At 40.9% G+C, this 25,356-nt stretch overlaps 1 protein-coding gene across 1 annotated transcript in view; it reads right to left on the minus strand.

Annotated features, from left to right (window-relative positions):
• The window catches only part of ANO4 (anoctamin 4), a 293,207-nt gene that overhangs the window by 39,629 nt on the left and 228,222 nt on the right, over positions 1 to 25,356 (minus strand). The window contains exons 11-16 of the mRNA XM_023749873.1: positions 21,672 to 21,778; positions 17,384 to 17,439; positions 14,960 to 15,081; positions 10,853 to 10,987; positions 9,290 to 9,386; positions 5,116 to 5,176 (exon numbers count right to left, since the gene is read on the minus strand). Of these exons, the coding sequence (XP_023605641.1) occupies positions 5,116 to 5,176; positions 9,290 to 9,386; positions 10,853 to 10,987; positions 14,960 to 15,081; positions 17,384 to 17,439; positions 21,672 to 21,778 (578 nt within the window). The remainder of the gene's footprint in view (positions 1 to 5,115; positions 5,177 to 9,289; positions 9,387 to 10,852; positions 10,988 to 14,959; positions 15,082 to 17,383; positions 17,440 to 21,671; positions 21,779 to 25,356) is intronic.

Here is a 25,356-nt window from a genome sequence, read left to right on the forward strand (position 1 = left end):
TAAGTGAGGAAATCCACACATTGAAAGCAGCCTTATGAATGTATTTGAATATGGGGTCCTTCCCAGACCTGCTGAGTGTTACATAATACATATGCCATGCGCCTTTCCAAAATCTGAAAAGTTCAGAGTAATTATAGTTGTTAAGAAAGCCACACCTAAACGAATCAAGTGCTTAATTCTTGGAAAGGGAAATTAAAATAAATGGATGTCTGTGGAGATTAATAAAAGTGCCAGCGCTGAGTGGCCATTTCCCACTGGCATCCTTCCTGTGAGTCTGGTTGTGTTGGGGTCCCCAAGGCCACCTCCAGGTTTGATGACTCATGAGGCTGACTCATGGCACTCACATATAAATAAGATTACAAAAGATAAAGTAGTGCAAATATCTAGAAATAAAAGGACAATTATTATAAAATTCATTTTCAGCCCTAGCCGGTTTGGCTCAGTGGATCGAGCATCAGCCCACATACTGAGGGGTCCCAGGTTCGATTCCAGTCAAGGGCACGTACCTCAGTTGCAAACTCCATCCGCAGCCCTGGTCAGGACGCATGCGTGAGGCAACTGATGGATATGTCTCTCTCACATCTATGTTTCTCTCTCTTTGTCGCTCCCCCTCCCTTCCACTCTCTCTAAAAATCAATGGAAAAATATCCTTGGGTGAGGATTAACAAAAAAAAATTATTTTCAAGAACTGAGACCTACTTCATTCACAAATTACTGACAGGATCAGAATCTCTGAATTTGCATAAAAAGAACCACAATCTTGTTATTGATCAGAGAGCTCTAAGAACCTTGATTTGTTTGTTTACTATGAATAATTTAATTTTGGTCAACACTTAAAGTAGGAAAAAACAGGAAGGAGAGGAAAAACATACTGATAAATGAAGAACAGAGGGGAATAATCTGCTTGCTGATAAGTCTCCACCAATATCTAGCTCCCTAATGACTCATTTTTTTCCCTAGGGAGAAAAGCCAATTCAGGCCATAATTGGTTTGTCCCTTGAATCTTTCTGAACAAATATGAGCACAGAGGAAAGAGCCACTTGGCTCAAGCCCAGGTCCCTGGGCTCCTAGTATACCTCCAGGGTCCCCAGGAGGCCCTGCTACCACAGACCTGTGAATATGAACAATGGTAGTGGAGTTCTAGCTCCACACAAAGGCCTTCCCAGCTGCTACAGACTGTTTCCTAACGGGGCCTTACTGTGACAAAGCAAAAGGCAACAAAACAAGCACATCACCCCATCTCTTCCCAGGTCTAGTAAACCACTTACATCTGTTCTCAATATCTTCATATGGAGCAATTTCTCAAAAATAAAGTTTTTTTTCTTAAATGTTGCAACTTGTTATCATAAAGAATGATCCTGCCTGGCCAGGGTGGCTCAGTGGTTGAGTGTCAACCTATGAACCAAGAGGTCATAGGTTTGATTCCTGGTCAGGCACATGCCTAGTATGCAGGCTTGATCCCCAGTAGGGGACATGTAGGAGGCAGCTGATCGATGTTTCTCTCATTGATGTTTTTATCTCTTTATCTGTCTATTTTCTCCTCTCTCTAAAATCAATAAAAATATATTTTTAAAAAAGATTGATCCTGAGACCATTAAACTGGGCTCCATTAAGACTGACACACTTTTATAGAACATACCATGGCAAAACAGTATAAATGCGGCTCAGGGTGAGCATAATAGTCTTTTATCTGAAAGTTCACATGTTACACAGAATATCTGATCCTGGGCGTAGACTGTGGGAGCTGAGACTTGTGTGTTGAAGTCGTGGCTTTGCCACTTTCTAGCTACTGCCTTAGTTTCCTCATCTATCACATGGGGAGAACAACAGTACTAGTACTTTCTTCAAAGGTTGCTATAAAGATTAACTGGGATGATACTGTACAATGCTTAACACAGTGTCTAGAACATAATAAGCCCTCAATAGTGTATATTATTATTATAATTGTTATTATTGCCTGCCATTCCAGATTTCTATAGAAGGCATAGCCCTATCTATAAACACCTGGTGTAAATCATTCTTTTTCTCATTATTTTTCTGGGAACAATATAAGATTTAAGCAATAAATTTTCAACTAAAACAAAGCAATTCAGAGGATGAATTATTCCAGGCCTGGAATGAACCTAAAATGTTCCCTTGTGCCCAAGGGTTATTACAAAACATCTATCAGAGTCTTACTGAGTACCCTCCAAGGTACAAGGACTGTCAAACCTCCAATCCACCTACTTCCATTCTCAGAAGCTTCCCAACTCCATCCTACAGGTAATCACCACCAATCAATCAGTTGAGATTGGCAGGATAAAATCAACCTATTTATTATGCCCAGCATAAGACATTCCAACTTGCAAGAAAGGGACACAATCACCTTTGTAATGGTGGTATTCAGTGAGGGGTGGAGATGAGAACCTCTGTTTTATAGACAAATGTCATTATACCAGAACTTCACTCCTATATATAGTCTCAGAGAGAAAACATGATTTCAGTCAAAGTATATCTAAAATGGGTGAAACATTAAAGTGGGTAAGGAAGTTTTGTATGTAAATTCTTCCAGAATACATTTCTCTCTACAGAAGCATTAACTCATTATGCAGTAGACAAGTAGCCCAAAGCAGTGCTTCCCAATGGGTATGACAGGAATGGACTATAGGCCTGCAAGAGATAATAATCCCTTTGGCCCTCAGGGTGGCTGGGGCTAGGGTCTTTCAGGAGTATTATCGCAGGCCCTGAGCAGGCTCCTTCACATACATCAGTATATTGTTAAAATATTATCATTTTCTATGCGTGCTATGACTTGAAAGAGTTTGGGAATCACTGACTTAAGAATAAGTATATATTTTTAAAGTCTCCTTACATGTAATCATGGCAAAGTTTAAGCAATGGATGGCTTACTATACTTCCTGATCATGGTTACTGATAATAATATGGTCTAGGAAAATCAAATACACATTCTTGATCTGAGAGCTCAGTCCAGTAACCAAAATTCTGTTAATGATTGGCTTCCTTTGTTTGCAAGGGACAGAGACACACAAATAGTGAAGGCTTTCTGCAAGGCCCACCAAGGGAGGCAGGAATTGTATGGGAATCAAAGACTGGGCCTATTCAGAGACAGTGTACAGAAGCCAGCAGCTTGAGACACCCTGGTCACAAGAGACTCTGGTCTTCACGCTGATACCCACCAATAAGATGGCTTGGCTACACTCTTTGCTTCTCTATGGGGGATTGTTCCACATTTTCTTTCAGTTGGCCACCAGTTGGCTTCTGCACCTGTATTCTATATCTTTTTCACTAGCTCTTTATTGCTTGTCTGTACGTTGTGATTTCGCTTAACTTCAGCCTTCTCATAATTCCTCCTGATCCCTACTTCTCCCTGATGGTCAATCTCAATCTCTCTCTTCCTCCTCTACACCCTTTCTGCATCCTTCCCTGTCAGTTCCTACTGCTAACTTACTGTCTCTATCTGCATTTCCTACCCCACATTCATGAGAATGAGGAACGTCAGGTCTTCTCCCAGGCCACTCACCAACCTAGGGTTTGACTGATCTTGGGTCAAATACCCACTGGCTGAAAGGGGCTGAAGTCACAGATATAAGAATATGTCTCTTTAACAAAGTTGTGATGGGTGGGACAATTTTCCTTTGAAGATCTCTAGGTAGGCCATCCTCAAGAGAACAGGGCTTTATATTTCTACTCATCAAAGATTATTTAAACACTTTCATCTCATAAATCCTTTTGGCAATTTCCTTCTCTTTCCCTTCTCTCTTTTCTGTTTTCCTTCCATCCATCCATCCATCCATCCATCCATCCATCCATCCATTCATCCATCCATCCAATATGAATCTCTCTGTCTTAAAAGAAATGCATGAGTTCTCCTGTGATAATAATGGTCCTTGAGGAAGATAAATTATATATGAATATGATTACAAGTTCCACTAAAATGATATGAACCAAATGCTATGAAAGTTCAAAGCAGAGAGACATCTTCTGGCTGGAGCAGATGACATTTCAGCTGGGCCCAGAAAGATGGGAAGATGCTGATATTCATTCCAGACAGAAGGAACAACATGAGCCTAAGCCTCGAGTTAGTGGAGTTTGGTAACATCAAAATTCAGATTTGGTATTAAAATTCTAGAAAAAAATACATAATCATTGAAAAAAAATTCAAATCAAACTGAAAATATATAGTGTAAAAATGTTGTCTCTTGTCACTGTTCACACTTACCCTTCCACGAATTCTGCTCGCCAAAGGTAACCACCATTCATTGTTCACTATGAATTTGTCCAGGATCTTTTCTCTACTATTAACTTAAAGCTTATAATTATTTGACTAAGAAGATAACCCATTAAAATGAGACTCATTTTACAAAGAAGTGGGTTAATAACTTTGGATTAATTCTTTAAGTGAATGTTTCATCATACCTCGTTATTATGGCTTGAAGTTACATAAAAGGACTCGATTCAGCCTTTTAAGTAGCTTTTGTTTATAGAGGGTCATTTTGACCAGAATTGGAAGAAAACCAGACGTGGTTACTCATGCATTAGCCTAATTAAAAGATCCCACACACAATCGAAAATTCTATATCATCCTGAGATGGGTATTTGGATCTCATCATATCTTTCTGTTTTATCTCCAACAGAAGGCAAATTTACTCAAAATATGGAATGCTATGTAATTGTTGAAGGTTTAAGAGAAAGCAGACATGTTTCTTCTTTACAATATCACTTTTTAAATAAGCCACATGAATTATTTATCAGCTTGTGTCTAATAGAACAGGCAACTGAATTTACTCCAGCTTCTTCCTTTCAAAATCCAAAGTCAGATTTCTGTGTTTTTTTAAAATATATTTTTATTGATTTCAGAGAGGAAGGGAGAGGGAGATAAAAAACATCAATGATGAGAGAGAATCATTAATTGGCTGCCTTCTGCATGCTCCAAACTGGGGATTGAGCCTGCAACTCAGACATGGGCCCTGACTGGGAATTGAACCATGACCTCCTGGTTCATAGGTCAATGCTCAACCACCAACCCACGACAGCTGGGCCAAAGTCAGATTTCTAAAGGAACGTATCAGAGAGCATATGAAGGGAACTCAAGTTCCATGGATGTGGAACACTTACCCCAGACTGCCATGAACACAGCAAAGAAGACAGTAGCTCCATTGTCAAAAAGGTGGGTGACCTGGGAACATTATGAATCACAGTTAAGCTAACTTCCCATATGCTATATTCCAATTCACATTTTTTTCTAGTTCTGTAAAAATAGCTATGATGATGCAATGACTTTTGCCAGGTTTCTTGGAAGATATTCCTTTTGGATCATAATCAAAAAGGGAATTCCTCTGACTGTGAATGGAAGCAAGAACTTGTTCCCTTTAGGTGAGTCTCAGCTAGCTGAACATTTATCAGCAGCCCCAATAGTGCTACTAAGGATTTCCTTTTGTGCACTATAAAAACTAATATATGTGCACATATGTATTTGGATATATTTAAGAGGTATTATTGTTGCTACTTTAAAGGTTTCTGATTTCCCAAGCACTGTTTTTAATGCCTCATTCATTCACTTTGAAAACATTGCTATTTTGTGTAGCTTTGAGCAAACATTTTCTAGGCTGCCCTCGGTTTCAGCATTATGAAGAGGAGAAAGTAGAGCATTAACAAGATCCACTTCCACCTGTATGAAAGCCTTGGGTAATCACTATATTTGCCTAGCACACATAACAAACACAGCTAACAAGTACTTTATTGTTAGAATAATATATTCTATCGCACACCCACCGCAGAAAGAAAAAATATTCTTGCCGCAAAACTGCCAGGCTCATTTCTGCCTCCAGGATAAATCACACCAATATCATGCCAAATTGAAATGATGACTGATACATTCATAAAGGATAACTATTTTTTGGTGCTTTATAGCTCGCTATAAAGTATACTTTATTGTCCCTCGGAGAATGTGCCAAGCATAAACAGATCTTTTTCTGCTACATCAGAGTATGAAATATTCAAATACTTCCAAAAGTTTATTCTTCTTTCTCTCTCTCTCTCTCTCTCTCTCTCTCTCTCTCTCTCTCTCTCTCTCTCTCTCCCTCCCTCCCTCCCTCCCTCCCTCCCTCTCTTTTGAATATTAGGAGAGAAGGCAACATTCAAACATCTAAAGTGAGATAAAAGTCTAAAGCCAATTTATTTCATATGCCAGGGGTAGTGGTAAGCTGCATATTGGGCGCCTGGCATCAAATCAAGCCCAAGAGTCCCAGTGGCTTGTGGGTGGTGTGTGCTCAGCACTAGGGCATCCCCTGGGAGTTGGTAGACATTGTAGCTGGCACCATCAGTGTAGATTCTGGAATGGGATTGGGATTGTCGTTACTTTGGGTTGCTCAGGTCATCTTTCCCTCCTTCTCCAGGTAACAGAACTCTCTCATGCAGGTCACTAGGGGGCACACAGCTCAAACAGAACCACCCTGAGTCCTTCCCTGGGACTGGTGTGCACACATTTGGAGAGAGACATTTTCTGCTGCAGTGAATATGTGAGTCAGGAGGGTTGGCGAGTTAACAGGGACATCTGGTTCCTACTAAGATGGTAAGGTAGCATAAGCTGATGGCTCCCTCTGCCACAGTCAACCCTAGAGAAGCAAGATAGTAGATTCTGGGAACTAGCAAAACACAAAACCAAACAAAGATCCTGAGAAACTAGGCAACATCTACCTTCGGAAACAGATATTCTGTAACAGCAGACAAAGAATTTAAAATAAGTATAAAAATACACTTAAAGAGATAAAGGGAGGAAAATGTAAGCCTGGAGCTATGGTGGTCAGCAGCCACCATCCCCATTCTGTGATGAGAACCTGTCTGCAGAATGATCACGTAGACAAGTGGCAAGAGAGCAACACTTGGGGGCCTGGAGGACCAGTTCTAGTCGCTGAGCCCTTGTGCTCAGATAATGGCAACTATTACAGTGTTCTTTTTTCCAGGGCCATGAGTCAATGTGTCCCTTTATGCGTAAATCAGTTAAAACTGGTGGCTGAACCTTACAAATATAAGGGTTGAGAAGAAAGCATTCCCGATCAACAGAGTAGCCATTGATTAAAATGGATATGGGCTCCGATTTGATTCCAATGTCCTCAGTCCCAGGAAATCAGTCTAGCATTTCTGATAAGTTTTTCTAAATGAAAGTCTGGACAACTTCAATTCTGTCATTCGGAGGCTTTTTAGGCCTTCATTTTACTAAGTTTTGAGGCAAGAGTAAACTTAAAATCCGTAATCCAAAAATCTAGTGACTCAGTATGGAAGAATGGCGTGCCTTGTAGTCGGATAAACTAAGGCACAGTCACTTACTGCTGTATGATCGTGGATGAGTAATTTTTGCCTCTCTGCTTCCTGAGTTTAATGGGAATAATAATATCAACCTTGAAATTGCTATGAGAATTAGAAAAAATAAATGTAGGTTGCCTAGCTATTTTTATAGCTATAGCCTAGCTATTATTATAAAATTATTGTTCTAGATCAGTGATGGCGAACCTTTTGAGCTCGGCGTGTCAGCATTTTGAAAAACCCTAACTTAACTCTGGTGCCGTGTCACATATAGAAATTTTTTGATATTTGCAACCACAGTAAAACAAAGACTTATATTTTTGATATTTATTTTATATAGTTAAATGCCATTTAACAAAGAAAAATCAACCAAAAAAATGAGTTCGCGTGTCACCTCTGACACGAGTGTCATAGGTTCGCCATCACTGTTCTAGATGTTATATTCAGTAGGATAACTACCCAAAGAAACCCCTATAAAATCTGAGCACTGTAAACATGACGATTCTTTTAAAGGAATTATCTTGGATCTCCTACTAAAGAGAGAACTTCATGCAAGGCATGCTTTTCCACGTAAAAACCCCCAAATAAACAAATACCCCAAAACAACAACAGCAGACTGAGTTTCTGAGATTCCCCCAAAGCAGAATTTTTGTACTCAAACCATTCAGGCTTAACTGAGAATCAATAAACAGAAATTAAATTACTGACAAGCCTCTTTTGATCCTCATTGAAATCTACATTTCCCTAGCTCACTCTGTTAAATTTGTCCTCATCAACTCAGGTTTATTTGTATGCTCTCCAAAAGTAGGGAGTATTTTGTGGGGTTTTTTTGTGGCTATTTGATGCACATACCAAGAGTCCAAATCTTTTTAAAATCACAGCTGGCTGCTGTGGTTCAGGCTCCACACTGACTGGCCACCTGCAGCGCTAACGACATCATGGATGGGCGGGCTCCTGGCTGCCTATCAAATGTTCTCTCATTTATAAGGAACAAAACTCTGCAATGCCAACAGCATAATCAGATAGATCCAAGCTGCAGTGATCGCAGAGGTTCAATAAAATCTGCCAACCCTTTCATGTCTGGAATCTGGGCAAGGTGATAGGCAGGGGGTCTTGGAAAAGTCATCGTCAGCCCATACTTGAACTATTGCTACACACTAGTGACACCGCCCCTCAGTAAAACACTACAGGAATTTGATTACTATATCTAAACTTTTAATAAAGTAATAAGGTATAACATGAGAAAGGGAGATGCAATAACCTATAAAAGAAAGAAACAAAGAAACGTATAGACGTAATGGTGCTATATGTTTTCTTTGTTTCAAAACGCTTTCACATGTGCTATCTTCCTTGGTCCTCATGACATGACATGACGTGGGGTAGAGAGGGCAGGTGTGCATTTCCGATATGAGAAGCTCAGCCTCAAAAAGGCTGTACCTCTGCAGGGTCAAGGAGGTAAAAATAGCTGAACTAGCCTCAGACCTAAGTCTTTTTGACAATAATGATGATGAAGAAGAGGAAAATGATGGCTTCTCTCATATACTGATATATTATCATTTGCCAAGCATTATGCTCAGTATACATCTTATCTCATTTCTTATAATAATTGTGTGAAACAAGTATCATGTTCTGAATTTTACAAAGGAGAAAACTGAGGCTCAGAGAGGTCAAATAACTTTGTTCTTTGACTGACAAGTGGTAAAGAGAAGAGTCGAGATTTGAGTCTCTCTGAATCTAACAACTGTGCTCTTTTGCACTCTGCATGCTGCAGTTTCTTGTGATGATGAATAGAACCAATACATTATACATTATACATGGTGCAAAGATATTTGAATTAGAACACTGAATGATGGAGGTAGGTCTATGCTACAACATAAGCTTGAGAACCAAAGACCAGAAATGACAGAGAGAATAGAGTTAGCCCCTGTTCCTCAGGAAAGTGTATGTAAATTTCTATCCACCTGAAATGCTGCATAGTTGAAATTACCTTGGCATAAACACAGCTGTCTGACAGCCTCATGAATGGACAGTATTTATCGCACACAGGACACATGATGATATCTGTAGCTTGGCAGACTTCTTTACTGGAAAAGAGAACAGAAAGCACTGCTTTTTGATGACATCAGAGCATTTCCTCCCTCCAATTTCATGAGAACATTCAACCAGTAAATAAGATCTAGCACAGTGATTCCCAAAGTGGGCGCTACTGCCCCCCGGTGGGCGCTGCAGCGATCCAGGGGGGCGGTGATGGCCACAGGTGCATTTGGGGGCGATGAGTAACTGCTATTAAAATTTAAAAAAAATTAATTTCCAGGGGCTGAGTAATATTTTTTCTGGAAAGGGGGCGGTAGGCCAAATAAGTTTGGGAACCACTGATCTAGCAGATTATATTTTTAATCTTCAAAGCTTCTTAGCCTTATCTGTTATTAACATAAACAAGTTCCTGCACAATTTGATAATTTGATACACCTATCTATTTATGAGGCTATTTCTTGGCTTTACATATTAGTAAGTTAAACTCAGAAAAATACATAAAGCAAAACATTGGTTGTCATACTCCAAATTATGCAGAAGTCATCCCTAACATTGCACAGGTTTGAAGCCATTTCACACTGAATTATGGGAACAATGAGATACCTAAAAGCACCTGTCGAGATTTCTATATGCATAAGTTACTACTAATAATGCAGAAATAAGTAAAAATATTAGGGATTAGTTCTGGTAGAAAGCTCCATCTAGGTAACAATTTTACCAGAAAGTAAAATATGTTTGTAGGCAGGATGGCCACTCAATCACTTAAATTTTTTAATTTTTTTGGGGGGGGCGGGGGGAGTGTTGGAGAGGAAGGGATAGAGGAAGATAACAACATTGATGTGAGAGAGAAACATTGATTGGTTGCCTCCCTCATGCACCCTGACCAGGGATCAAACTTGTCACCCCTTAGTATACAGGACGATGCTCCAACCAACTGAGCCACACAGGTCAGGGCCAATCACTTTTATTCTTGCAATCACTTCTAAAAGGCACATGTATTATTTAAGAGTATTTCCCAGCCTTTCAATAAGATCTCCATGAATACTTTAAACTTTATTTTGGTGAGAGAGCCAAGATAATCATCAACACTGAATCATTTGGAAGGCCCCAGCATGTGGGTGAGATGTCTTTCTAGTTTAGGTTTAAAAGGTCCTTGTAAAAACACAGAATCCATACAAAATTACTGTTAAACCACCATTTTACAGGGTTAACAGAAAGAGAAAAAGTGAAAAAGCCAGAAAAAGTCCATTTCAGCCAGTGAATGAAAGTGACTTGTTCTGTGGACAAATCATGGCATATATGTCCAGAAATGCAAACTTTGCTTCCTTGCTAGCTGAAGACCACAGCAGCAAGGGCAATGGATGGTGAGACTTCATAAATGGAGCCTTTTGCATTTTTCCAGAAGAGATTGAGAAGGAAGTCAGAAGAAAAACCTAAGAGGGCCCATGGTGTGGGCCCAAAGCACAAACAGCATCTTTAAATAGAAGCAAAGGCAGGCTCCCCCACGCTCCCGTACCTGACTTGGCAGTGATCCAGGGTAATGACTCCGTACAAAAAGACGAACAGTCCAATGAAGGCAGCTGGGAAGAGCATGCCGGTGTACCAGCCCAACCAGGCAAAATACAGCCCAATCTTCTCTCCAAAGTACCGCCTGTTTAAGACACAACAGCCTTACAGGTTATAGCTTAGGGTTAGGCATTAGAACACTTTGCTCAGTCTTGCACTCTGTGGTTGCCTTGCAGATAAACATGTAGACCAGGTAAGCCAAGGGAATGGAACATTTGATCCCATCTAGGCTCTGGGCTTAAATTTCTCCCCCTCCTACTAAATATCAGAAAGAGAATGCACCCTTTTATAAAAGAACATACACAACTTGCTCTGAGAAAACATTCAGGAAGCTATTACACTTATTAATACAAAGCCAGAATTTGAAGAGTCGTTGCCAACACCTCATTTTTTGCCATTTCTGGGTGTGCGCTTATGTGCAATGTATGTATTATCATTATATATTTCTTTAAAAAATAGTAAATCAACTTATTGTGAAAAACTTTAAACATCCCTTTCAATATTTTGTAGCTTTATCAGGCATTGACAATGCTAGAATCATAAGATACTGGACAGAAAAGAAAACTCTCATTACTGATTCAATATGAGTAGACACTTAGAGCAACCTTCCCTTCTAAGTGTGACTTTCACAGGCTTCGATATCTACTTATATAAATATTTTTGAGGCTAACCAGCCTGCTTTAGTGCCCTGTGATCTATGAAGTTTGAAAATGTCCAGGATATTTCTTGGTTTTTATTTCTTAAATTAGAGGCCTGGTGCACAAAATTTGTGCATGTGGGGTGGGGTCCCTCAGCCTGGCCTGCACCCTCTCCAATCCAGGACCCCTCGGGGGATGTCCAACTGCCGGTTTAGGCCCGATCCCAGGCAGTAAGACATCCCTCTCACAATCCGGGACTGCTGGCTCCTAACTGCTCACCTGCCTGCCTGCCTGATCGCCCCTAACCACTTTGCCTGCCTGCCTGATCACCCCTAACCTCTCTGCCTGCCTGCCTGCCTGATTGGCCTGCCTGCCTGCCTGATTGGCCCTAACTCCTCTCCCTTGCCGGCCTGATTGCCCCTAACTGCCTCTGCGTCCGGAAGGATGTCTGGAAAACATCTGTTCTAATTAGCATATTACCCTTTTATTAGTATAGATATCAATAATATGATCAACTTGTATTAGAATACAAACCAAATTGTGCTTTCTGTGCCTTTCAACTGCTATATTTCATGACTTTGAAGGCAATTATTTCTTAGCCCAACATAAGAATATTCTAATTAGTTTTTTATTTTCATTCTAAACAAGTGTTGTTGACCATCTGTTTTTAAATACTGACTGCTGCTTTCCTTTTAGAATGTCCAATGGCTCCTAAGAGCATGGGATTATTTATTTATCCCACCTTCCTCAGTGTCCCAATAGAAACTTTCCACTCCCAGAAGGCTTTTCCAACATGCTTTTATATGCACATATATTTATTTATTCATTCAACAAATAAAAATACCTACTATGGACCAAATACTGTGCTAGGAGCTGAGAAAATTTTGGTGAGAAAAATACACTTGGTCCTTGCTCCTATGATGCTTTCAAGGCAATAAAGAAGACACACGTAGACCAATTACAGAAATAAGTTTATAACTACAAAACTGGGAAAACAGCTAAAAGGGAGAGGAATACAATTCTATCAGCATATATAACAAGGCCATATGACCACCCTAGTCAAGGAATACTTCTTTGAGAGGGTGACTACTTTGAGAGGGTGACTATTGTGCTGATGAGTGAAAATAAGCTAGGTGAGGTGAGTGATCAGATAGGAAACAGTATGTACTAAAATAAGGGTGGTGTGACTGGGACACTGAGAACAAGAGGTGGGCAGGGGTAAGTGGGGGCTGGGCCTCAGTGGGTCTCGTAGACCATGCTAACTGCATTGATCTTTGTCCTAAGAGAAATGGAAATGCATTAGAGAGTTTTAACAATCAAGGACATGATTAGATTCACATTCCAAAAAGACCACTCTGTCTGCAGGGAAAAGAATGGATTGGAAGGGGTCAGTGTGGGAAAAGGGAGACCAAGTAGGGGACAACAGCCATAGTCCAGGTTACAGGGAAAGGAAGAAGCATGGCGGAGGAGAGGCTGGGTGTGGTCAGATTCAAGAGATATGGAGGAAGCAAAATCTATGAGACAAGAACTATTTTAGAGTGGTTCTCAACCTGTGGGTCGCGACCATCGTAAAAACACATATAGCATATCAGATATTTACATTACGATTCATAACAGTAGCAAAATTGCAGTTATGAAGTAGCAACGAAAATAATTTTATGGTTGGGGATCACCACAACATGAGGAACTGTATTAAAGGGTCGCGGCATTAGGAAGGTTGAGAACCACTGCTAGATGCTCCACAACCTCACTCTACTCAAGTCTTACTTGTACTTTTCATCTCCCTTCGCATTGGCCAACACCAGTCCCACTGCTCGGCCAGGGCTCAGCTCTTCAGAGCCTTCCAGAGAGGCACATCCTTTCCATTTTTCTGAGTTATTGTAAAACTTACCACTTCCATCAGACATTTTACCTAACTGTGCATAGTCTTGTACTGTTCTATAGTTGTCTCAAGTATGCCGGCCCTGTTTCCCTGAAGGAAACTGAGAATTTCTCAGCCAGAGACTGGCTTCTGTGTGTCTTTGCCAGTAGTACTTAGCATGGTACTAGAAACACAGTGGGCAGTTAATTAATACTCACTGACAAACTGCAAAGTCTTAATCAAAACACTGTCATGGACAAGATATGTTTTGCCTACAGCAACTTTCTGTAATTTTTAATCAATAAAATCCTGTAATACGAAACTATGGCTGGGAAGAGAATTTGCTTTTATGTTTTTCCTCCACTGTTTTATCACGTATTGAAACTGGTCAATGGAAAATGATCTCATCTCAGAAAATATTTTCCACTCACACAAATCATCTGGATCATTTATTTTACCAACACAAAGAGTGGCACACAATTCATCAATGTCCTTGAGTCAGCAGGAATAAACACTTGGCAGGGAGAATGACTACGGGGGGGGGGGGCGGTGAAACAGAAAGTGAATTGTCTTATTATTTCATTTTCCTCTGGGCTCATTTTTTGAGGGCCCCCGTAAAAGTAAAACAAATCCAGCTAGTCGAGGAACTGAGACATGACCTTCTCTTTAATAAGAAATCCACGAGGTGGGGATTGTAGCTACCCAGGCTTAATAACCAGTTTCTAAATAAATAATGAGATGTCAGAGCTGAACACTCCCATGGCAGAAAGTTGGGCAAATAGTAAAAAAGTACATTCTCACTGCACAATTATCATTAATTGTTAAAAACCTGATATACTCTTTTGACCTGCAGTATTAAAACCATCGTTAGAGGTTATTAGTTTCGAATGAAAATTAAAATAAACCTGCATTTTATTAGTAATGGCACCACCACGTATTCCTTACCTCATAGTAACTAATATTCCATTTGTCACTCAGTATCTATAAATAGTGTCACTTCTCTACAATTGTTACTGATAATTTGTCAATGAGTCACATGGGTGACCTGCTCCCTATGGAGTCATGTGGGAGACCTGGCTGATCTCACAGGCTCTTTCCTGAGGCCTTTTTGGAAGAAACACCATCCTCATCAGAGGGAGGTCTGGTTTACCAAGAATGACCCATGGCCTCTGAAAGTCGCCTTCCTAGGAAGAAGCCAGATTAGAGCGAGAGCTGTGCGCTCCAGACTGTTTTTTGTTTGTTTGTTTATTTTTTTAAAATATATTTTATTGATTTTTTACAGAGAGGAAGGGAGAGAGATAGAGAGTTAGAAACATTGATGAGAGAGAAACATCGATCAGCCGCCTCCTTCACACTCCCTACTGGAGATGTGCCCGCAACCAAGGTACATGCCCTTGACCGGAATAGAACCCGGGACCTTTCAGTCCGCAGGCCGACGCTCTATCCACTGAGCCAAACCGGTTACGGCAAAACTGTTTTGTTTTTTTCTCACCCCAGCAGACAGTCTGCCCTAGTCATTTTGTGCAAGTTTTGTATGTACAGCTGGTTACAAACTCACCTTACAAGATCCAAAGGCTGGTATTTGTACCACACGCCCCAGGAGGCCCAGCACTCATAGAGCAGGTGTCGGTGGTTTTCCGCTCCGTGGGTTCGAATGGAGTTTTTACTTCTGTAACCTCCCTGGGATGAAAACACCACTGCCCGTGAGCTGATGCCCACAGGAGCCACAAGGAACGTTAACAGGAATACTAGTCTCTTACAGCAGAAGTAGCAACAGAGATGATGCGAGAAAAAAAAAAGGATCCATACTATTGAAGGGAAAGAAGTGTGATGAGTTATTCTGGACATTATCTTGCTGATGATCCTGTGTAGTAAGAAGCACGTGTTTGCTAGAATCACGCAGGTTTGAGCTGGGTTCAGATTCAGTTCTGCTTTCTTAGCGAGGAAACCTTAAACTGTCTGAGCCTTGGATTCCTAGTTCATAATGGAACGAATAATAATATCTGTCTCATTAGGTTTCTTCTGTGACTTGAATGAATAAGGTGTCTTGCTTTCTGATAAGGAGGCCGTGCCCAAGACCTAGTAGTTCTCTTTCCCACCTTTGTCAAGAGTGCTTGTAAACAGCCACTGCTGTAACCTGTCACCTGGCCTTATCTCTGAGAGAACGCAGGAATGTAAATGCTGGACGTCACCTCAAAAACCAGAAAAATTCAAAATGAATTTGACCTTCACATTGAACAAATGAGGAGACCAAGGGCCAGAGAGGTGGGGTTTTCCGAGTTCAGGTAATGGCAACACTAGATTCATAAACAGAAAAGGAACTCCCTGGAGGGGACGTAATTATTGGGAAGTCCTTTGAACCTGAGAAGTCCTTTTTTAGTAGAAAGTAAATAGCGCTGAGAGACAAGAAACGGGTTCTAGTCTCAGCTCAACGACCAACTCCCGGTGTGACTAGAGGTGAGCTAATCATTCTCTAGACCTCCAAATTTCTTTCGATTTTTGACAGGAAACAAGGGCACCAATATCTGCCCTTCCTGCCCCTGAAGGTTGTTATGAGGTTAGGTAATGTAATCAAGGTCAACTCAGAGTAAAATGTCAAAGGAGGAATTATATTATTGCAGCTGCTGTTAATAATTTGGATGTTCTTTTAGGGTTTTACCAAGATAGGAAAACCACAAAGATGGCCCTGAGTTACTCGGTGAGGTTTCATAGCTGCTTCTCCTTAGACGCTCTCATGCCCGCCACCCACTCACCTGCACAGATACATCTGCCCACCTACCATTGCTCAGACACTGGCCTTACTAGGGGCAAGGGCTGGGCAGTGGGAAGGCACAGGACTTACTGAAACTATTTCTTGGCAACTAATAACTCCAGGAAGCCACGAGATGTTTTGGTGGGAAATGTGTCTTGGGAGCCCAGAGGCACCTGTGTGTGGCTCCAGTGTCAACGTGTTTGCTTCTGTGACACTAAAGGATCATTCCAAAAGTGTTTCATGGCAGACTGCAACCAGGGTCTCAGACCAGAGCTGCTAGTTTTGTTAATGAACCAGGTTTTAAAAATTCTAAGTCACTTTTTACATCCTCCTGGTGCTGAAATCGAGGGAAGAAACACTGTTAGCCAAATGAAAAGACTTGTCATTTGGGGACAGTTGGAACTGGCCTCTAAACTGTTTCTTGGCAAACTGTTAACATTGTTCCCCAAATCATTGTTTAACAGTAGTCTCCCCCTGGTGTTTGTGATGTTTTAGAGAACATGCACCATGATATTTATCTTTGTATTTTCTATGTCATACAGTGACCAGTATGGCGTAGGGGCACAAAACTATGAGCAAGACAATAATCTCTCATCAATAATGGAAACTACACGTGTAAAGAGAATTCTGGGTGAAATAACTCAAAAGCTAATGGAGATATTGAGTTAAGGGTAACCACGGTTACATTTACAAAGGTCCTAATATATGACAAAGAGTGTATAGTAAATGAGAAAATAAAAAAGTAAAAAAGAATTGTGCATTTTAAAAAATCAGAGTGCATATATCTTAAAAGAGCAATGATAAGTACAATACCATTAATTTCCATTTCTCATCCTTTGGTTACCAGAGACTTTGCAAGATGGCTTCCTCCCACTCTAAAGAATAACTATACATTTCTTTGTTGCAAAGACTATGTATTTCAGGAACATTTCCCTCCTGGGTCTGGTGAAATTTTCAATGCCTCTTTAATTTTATGACTTGGAGTCCCTCAGCTATTCCTCTGAATTCACGCTGAGTGGCTGCTGTTTCAAGTATTCTTACAATTACATTAAAAGACACATAGAAATAAACCAAACTACGCTGGGTCACAAGGCAAGGAGGCCTAATTATCTACTGAACAAATTAAATTCACGCTGAATAAATGTCACATCAACAAACTCAATTAATGACTGTTCCCAGAAGCTGATTGCAAAACAAGAAACTGACAGAAGGAGAAGGGGCAGGACATACCTCGTGCAGAGGGAACGCAGCTTCATAGGAGCCATTGGTAAGCAAGCGATTCAGACCTAAACAACACAAAGTCCAATCCCAATTAGTACAGAGTTCCAACTCTCACAATGTTCAAGACTAATGTAAGGGTGGCACTTTCTGACGAAAGCCATCTAGGTTTTCAAAAGGGATGGGAACCCCCTTGGAAACACCAACAGTTTAGAGACAGAGTTGCTAGGAAACTGGAATCAAGAGCTGGGAATTTTCAAACAGAAAACAATGAAGCTAGTACAGTGCCTGGCATAGAGACAAATGCTCTAAGAGAAGGGGACAGGTTTATCATATTGAAACATGATGCTCCCTCAGGAGCTCTTCTATTTTTACCCAGAAGCTTCAAATATGGACAAATCTAACTCTCCTGCATTGGACTAGTGTTGTGACTTTGGAAAAATCCTCTTGTCCTCAGGCCTCCATGTTCTCATCCAGAAAATGGGGGAGAGGTGTCAAATATATGGATATATATATTTTTAAATATATTTTTTGTTGATCTCAGAGAGGAAGGGAGAGGGAGAAAGAGAAACATCAATGATGAGAATCACTGATCGGTTGCCTCCTGCACGCCCCCACACTGGGAATCAAGCTGCAACCCGGGCATGTGCTCTTACTGGGAATCGAACCGTGACCTCCTGGTTCATAGATTGACGTTCAACCACTGAGCCATGCTGGCCAGGCTGGATATCACTTTTAAAACAGCTTTATTGAAGTAACTGACACATAATAAATGGCCTATGTTTAAAACATGCAGTTGGAGAAGTTCTGACTTGTACACACCCAGGAAACCATCAGCACAATCGAGAGAATGAACATGCCCATCACCCGCAAAGCTTTATCATGCCACTTTGCAATATCCCACCTCCCTGTGCCGTCTCCAAGGCAAACATTCGTCTGCTTTCTCTCACTATCAATCAGTTTGCATTTTCTAGAGTTTTATATAAATGGAATCATACAGTACTTCTTTCACCAAGTACAATTATTATTTTTTAAAATATGTTTTATTAAGTTATTGATTTGTTTCTTTTATTTATGAATCCAGAGGTAACAATGAAACATCAGGTTAACAGAGCATTTGCAGTTTTACTTCATGTTTTTTAGCATAATGCCTGATCCAGAGTTAACAATTCACTCTGTAATTGGTTATTTCTAATTTCCAGTTCATCATTACTTATTTTCAAAGCTCTGGGTGTTCTTGAATAGAACTCTCCACTTTTCATGAAATGAGAAAACTATCAAGAAAATTTCTTACTAGTGGTAATATTAAACTTCCTGTGTTCCTTCAGAACATTAAAAAAACCCCAACACTTTCTCTACCTTTCGTTTGTCTTCATCTTGACTAGTTGTAAGAACAGCTCATGTTTTGAGATGAAAAATTAAGCACAGTAATTGCTGTATGGCCTCCTTATACACAGTTTTTGAGTGTATAAAGATGCTATGGTTAGACATTAATCATGTTAAAAGATTTTTCAATTCAGTTCAACAGCACTTCTACAAGATGCCAGGTCCTGAGCTAGGCAAGGATACAAAGATAAACAAGGCAACTCTTTTACAATTAAGGAGCCTATTATCTAGACGAGCAGTTTTCAGATGAAGATTCTCAGCACACTAGTGTGTCACAGTGAGTGATGAGGTGTGCCTCAGATTATAATACCAATATTAGTAGAGGCATTATTTTAAAAATTATTTGCACTTTATAAAGTAATTCAGAATAGCTACTGCCAAAACCATTTCACTTGTTTTCTAGTATGTTCAAGAAACAATATTCACTGGAAAAAAAATATGATAAAAATTAAGTATAGTACATCCTAAGTTAGTTTTAAAAATCACATGGACAAATAGGGGGTAAATATAAAGAAGCAATTAATGCAATATTGACATTATTTAGCACACCAAAATGTTAACAGTGGTTCTCGTTAGGTGGTCAAATTTTCATGTCACTGAAAAGAAATAATTCAAGGTAATAAGAGTTGTAAGTGATTCATTATCAAGTAAACACACAAAAACAACTGCCATGTGAATTCAGAGGAGGGACAGTTCCTTCAAGCTAGAATGGTCTCGGAGCACTTTATGCAGAGGATGCGTCTCAAGGATGGATGACGCTGCAGAGAATATGAGGACGTGCTAACCCACTACACTACTGAGGTTCAGACACACCTAAGTCAGGTTCAGTGTCACCATTCCTACCCACACTGACTCACTGAAAATACTACTCCAGTGACACTCAGATCTGGACTAAGTAACTGTCTATCTCTCCCTATTACATTTTGATGTATGCAGCTTGGGATCAAAGTAATTTTTGGCAGCTTCAATGTACTAGTGAGTCACACTGAGCTGCATTTAGCTCAGCCTCTCCAGTCTGTTGCTTCCCCGATGTTGAGCAACATTTCTCCCACAGCACCAGGGTACCTGCTTTGCTGACTGTGAGTGTAAGACTTTACATTTACAAACTCTCAAATGTCATCATGTTGGATTTGGCTGAGATGCCCAGATCCCTGCGCTCAGTTAGGCTCTTGACTCCAATGACTAACATACTAAAGGCCTCCTTCCAGTCTCCACTCCCCCTGAACGCTTGATGGGCAGGCTGGTTAGACTAAGTGCCAGTTATCAATTTATCGCCCCCTTTCACTCTAAACCAGCGGTTCTCAACCTGTGGGTCGCGACCCCTTTGGCGGTCGAACGACCCTTTCACAGGGGTCGCCTAAGACCATCCTGCATATCAGATATTTACATTACGATTCATAACAGTAGCAACATTACAGTTATGAAGTACCAACGAAAATAATTTTATGGTTGGGTCACAACATGAGGAACTGTATTTAAAGGGCCAGAAGGTTGAGAACCACTGCTCTAAACGTATTTAATTGCCGGCTTTGCAATAATGGAGCTGGACCTTGTAAATATTTCTCCTTTGCCCGATGGCACGATGTGGAACGTTGTTAGCAGAAGGCCCTGGAGGGACACTAGAGGAGGGAGGAGTTTGTCTCCCTGGTACCAGTGTGCTCCTCTCAGCAGGCTTCTTCAACACATGGTTTCCATGGCACCCAGCTGCTGCAGTGCACAGTGGCCAGCAGTACAGGGCACCTCCCCAAGGGCAGGAGTCCCCTGAACAGCCTCACAGAGTAGTGCTGCTGATGCAACACTCCCAACGAATGGCTTCCCCAGAACCCTCCAGGCAGCTTCTTCCTGTACAGGAGGGGCAGATTCCCAGAGTTCTGTTGGCCTGGAGCCCCCAGCCAACTGCTCTGCTGCCCAGTGAACCACAGCTGCACCCCATCCTACAGGGTATGGATCTCAGCTCTGTTGGGGGGAGTCTTTTAGGGTGGTGGCTGCTCCTAACACCTGTTATTCCTCTTTACAGTTCTTCTTACTCTTTACAGGTCAATCCTCCATTCCCCCAATCCTGTCACAGCTGATTTTTTTATATTAAACTTTCCCACCTCAAATTATGTGGGATTTTTGCCTCCTGATTAGACCCTGACTGAGATAGCTCATTATTATTCAAACCACTGATAAAAATCTGTTGGGACAGAGATAAGGACAAAGCCACCCAAATCTTCCTGATAATGTAATAATCTGTTTAATGAGGCAGGAAATTTGGTAATATAATATGGAAAAGTTCTTGTAATAATGTACAAAGTATAAGTTGTGGGAGCTGTTTAATGGGGGAGGTGATTATCTGGAGAATTTACTGATGTGGGAAAGCTCATCTCTGCACGTGCATTTTCCTCTGCCTGCAATGCCTCCCCTCCCCCGCTCCATCTGCCCACACCTGTCACGTCTTAGTTCAAAGTTCAGCTTCTTGGTGAAGCTTTCCCTGACCACTCCATCTCAGCTTGAACTCACCCCCACCCCTTCCTATTCTATTTCTGAATCATCATCCATGTCAATTTTTTCATGTTACTTAGTCATTGTCTGCTTTTAACTTCTTAAACATAAGCTTCAGGAGAGAACTGTGCTCATCTCCCCAACATTTGGTCCAGTGCCCGGCACATAATGGGCATTCCATAAATATTTGTTCAATTGAGAGAATTTCTTCATGATCTTAGGTAAATGAGATAACAAGCTATTGAACAAAGAGATCTAAGGATGCTATTAAGATGTTACACTTGTGAGTTACCCATCAAGGGCAAAGTCAGAGGTTTCACAAATGATGAGCATTTCTGGAATGGATATTAACTTCATAAAGCCAAAGGAAAAAATGTGCAATCCCCCCCAAAATCAAAGACAGCTTTTTTATACTAATACACGAACTTACCAATTTTGTTTTTTCCTTCTTCATACTTTATTCTTTGTAAAATATGGTGTACGATTCTACTTCTCGTGGCGTTGTTGAAGAAAGTGTCTTTGTTGTGTATGATGAAGCTGCACACACACATTGAAAACACAAGGTGAGGATTCATTGGAGGTGAGGGATCTAATCTTTGATACCATTTGGTGTTGCTCAGACATGGTATCTTCAATCACTCATAGAGAAGATATGTCTAGAACAGCATCAGAGAGCCCAGAGGTCACAACAGGGGCAGGAGGCTCACAAATCTCAGTAGTTTCGGTTCTCAGTCTCCTAAGCATTAACATCATGATGCCAGGAAGGAGCTAGAGCTAAACAAAATTAAGAAACCTAATAATAACCTAATAGCAAGTCTAGGCTTCATGTCTTGTTTTTTTTCTTTTCAGTATGGTCATTAAATTAAACTAAAAATGTATATTATTCTTAACCCCCCTTTTTTTCCCCCCATACTGATTTTTCAGGAATTTTGTTATCTGAAACTGGCGTGGGTGGTGGATACAGGAGTTCAGTAGTGAGCTCTGAATCAGGAGTGAGGTATCTAGAAATCACCTCTGCAGGACCACCCAGCCCCCAAACTTTCCCACAGGGTTATACACACCCCACGACCTTGGTTTTTTTTTTCAGTAGGTGTTCCTATGCTACTGAGAGGTAGCATAGGAATGCTCAAGTGATAAATGAGCTTCCAGAACTATGTAATCCAGCATGAAATAGCCTTGTCTTCAATCACTCATAGAGAGGATATGTCTAGACACATGAACTGATTCTTTAGAGAAGTATTTTCCTCTCAGGAATGGGTAGATAGAAAACTAGAGCTACTATAAGTATAATTGTTTCATACATTGTAAAGGACTCAACAAATTTTTATTGGTATTTTGTATGAGTTGGATGTCACACAAGACATATCAATGTTGGTGGCGATCGCCCTCAAAATCCAGCTCAGAAGTCACCTCCCCAGCAAGTCTCCCCACTCCTCCATCTGCACTCCTGCCCCCCAAAAGAATTCATTACTCTCTCCGCTGAGCTTTTTCTTATCTTGAAACACATGAATTTATTGATCATGCTATACTGTCATTTATTTGTTTTCATTCATTTACTCAGCAAATGTTTTCTGAGGGCAGTCTGTAAGGAACTGATTATACAATGCTAAATAAAGCAGATGCTTACAAGCCAGTGGGGAAGACAAACCATAGCAGAAATGAACATGATTGTAGGACAAAGATGGACAGAATCCTCCTCTTTTGTGTGCCTTTCTCCCCTACAAGACCATGAGCTCATTCAGGACAAAAGGCCGAATCATCATAATTTCTTTGGCTCCAGAATCTAGTGAGTGCCTGGTACACAGTATGGGTGGAGATTTTTGAATAGCAGTAAATGAGGGTCATGGGGATTTATGTTGGGAAAAAAAGGCTATTAAATGCTTTTCTTCAAGAAGATGGATTCTCAAGAGCTGTTCAAATGATGGGAGGACAAGATAAAACTGGCCTGGGTGGTCAGGCATGGGGTCTGGTTTGGGAATGTCAGTTTGGGAAAACATATAAAGGAGAGAAAGGCCAGAGACTATGAAGACAAAATGTATAAAAACAAAATATGAAGACATATTTCCTCTCACTTTTACTGCGCTTGGATTCTGTTACAGAATGCTGTTCTCAGAAAAAGGTAATGTGACTTGATGGATGAGAGATAAATGCTACGTGGGTGAAAGTCACAGCATTTATTTATCTGATATTGTCTTTAGGGTTTTGCGAAAACATTTTGAGGCATTAAAGAAGAAGAGGGGAAAACCAAGAGTTACCTTGAATGCGGTTAGCTTTATTTTATCCTCCTCTGTTTATCCACCTTATTTGAGACAGACCATTACATTTTAACACCAAATAAAAATGTCATAAAGAAATAGATGACAAATAAAAAAGCCCACTGGGACTCACAATTTCAGGGGATGATGGAAAGCTGATACGCACGGCCATGCCTGACAAGATTCTGGGCTAAAAGCCCACGTCCCTCCTCCATTGCATGGATTCCTGCTTCCTTCTCCTTTTTAGCACATGACATGTTGTGAGCTCAGGTAATAGTTCTCTAACATAAGCACTACAGACAAGCTTCAAAAGCGCATTTTCCTCTTCTTTACACATACGTTGTACCTGGAGCCTGGAGATTCTATAGTGGGAACAAACTTATAGAACCTGGGCCAGCCACTGTTCCAAGCATTTTGGACGTTAACTCATTCAATCCTTACGATAAGCCAGGAGTTAAGTACTTTATAGCCTCACCTTACAGGTGAAGAATGAGAGAGGTTAAGTGATGTGCCCCAAGTCAGTCAACTAATAAGAGGCAGAGGCAGGATTTGAACTCGGGCAGTCTCACCTGCCTCCCTGGAGATTGGCTCTCCTTGGGATCAGCCCAAGAGTTGCTCTGCTTGGAATGCTTTCCTTGCTTCTCATCATCCTTTGAGCCTGACCTCAGGGCACATCCCCCTCCACGGGTGTGCCTGACTCCTCCACCCTCACCCCTAAAAAGTGATGAGGGCTATAAAATGAAGGAAGAAGACAACCTTTCATGGAGGAGGGAGATGGGTTTTTAGCTCCAATATCACTCCTGCTTTCCCTTAGACTTTGAAGGGAGACAGCCTCAGTAGAAACCCTGGCTTTGTCACTTCCTAGGTGGTATTAGGACCACCCCTCAACTTCTCTGGGTTTCGGTTTCCTCATCTGTGAAAATGGGGATAACCCTGTAATCCAAGCATGTCAACCTCACGGCCCATGGGCCACATGCGGTCCACCATGAATATTTTTACGGTCCAGCCAATATAATGGTGTGAGCATTTATTTACAATTATGAAAGGAAATAAGTCTCCTGTCAGATCCAGAATTACTGACATTCACCTTGAGTCAATTTTGAAAGTAATCACTGCGAACAAGATTTCCCCCCGAAGTAAGAAAGACAGTAGTAGAGAAGAGATGCCAAGTGTCAGGAAGAAAACATTCATTTTACCATTGCTCTTGTTCTTTTTTTTATACTATACTTTTCAAAATAAACCTACGTTTCTATGAAAAATTGAAGCTTTTGGTTTTTTTTGCAGCCCATATAAACTTAAACCTTGTTTATTTGGTCCATGTTAGCCTTTGAGTTTGACAGGCTTGTTGTAATCTCTCATAGGGTTTCTGTAGAATCAGGCAAGATGATGGGCACTGCTGAGCCCAGTGTCTGGCATTCAATAAGCTCTCTGAGCTGTCATCATTGCTCTCACTGCTGTGACATTATATAGACTTTGTCCACCTGCACACCTGACTTCTCAGTGTGAGCTTCTTGAGGCAGGGACCAGCCATGCTCATCTCTTTATCCCAGCACTAATACAGGGCTTGGCACATGGCTCGTCCTTAAAGATGGCTCAACTGAGCTGACCTTTTGGAGAATACGGAGGTTATGAGAATCTCATCTCCTTCTACCTTGGCCTCTACTCCTGCTTCCCGGAAATCTTTCCACTCACTCCATCTTCCCAGCTACCATCTGAGCCATTCATTCTCTCCACAAACCGCCTGTGTAAGGATCTTCCTGTAGGGTGTGGAGCCATCTCATTTTGTCTGTCACTCTTTCAAAGTGGAGGCTAGGAGAAGAACAGCGATGATTGCCTACATCATGGTTCTCAAGCCTTTTC

Source organism: Myotis lucifugus, unplaced genomic scaffold (assembly GCF_000147115.1).
Source record: "Myotis lucifugus unplaced genomic scaffold, Myoluc2.0 scaffold_10, whole genome shotgun sequence".
Classification (NCBI taxonomy): domain Eukaryota; kingdom Metazoa; phylum Chordata; class Mammalia; order Chiroptera; family Vespertilionidae; genus Myotis; species Myotis lucifugus.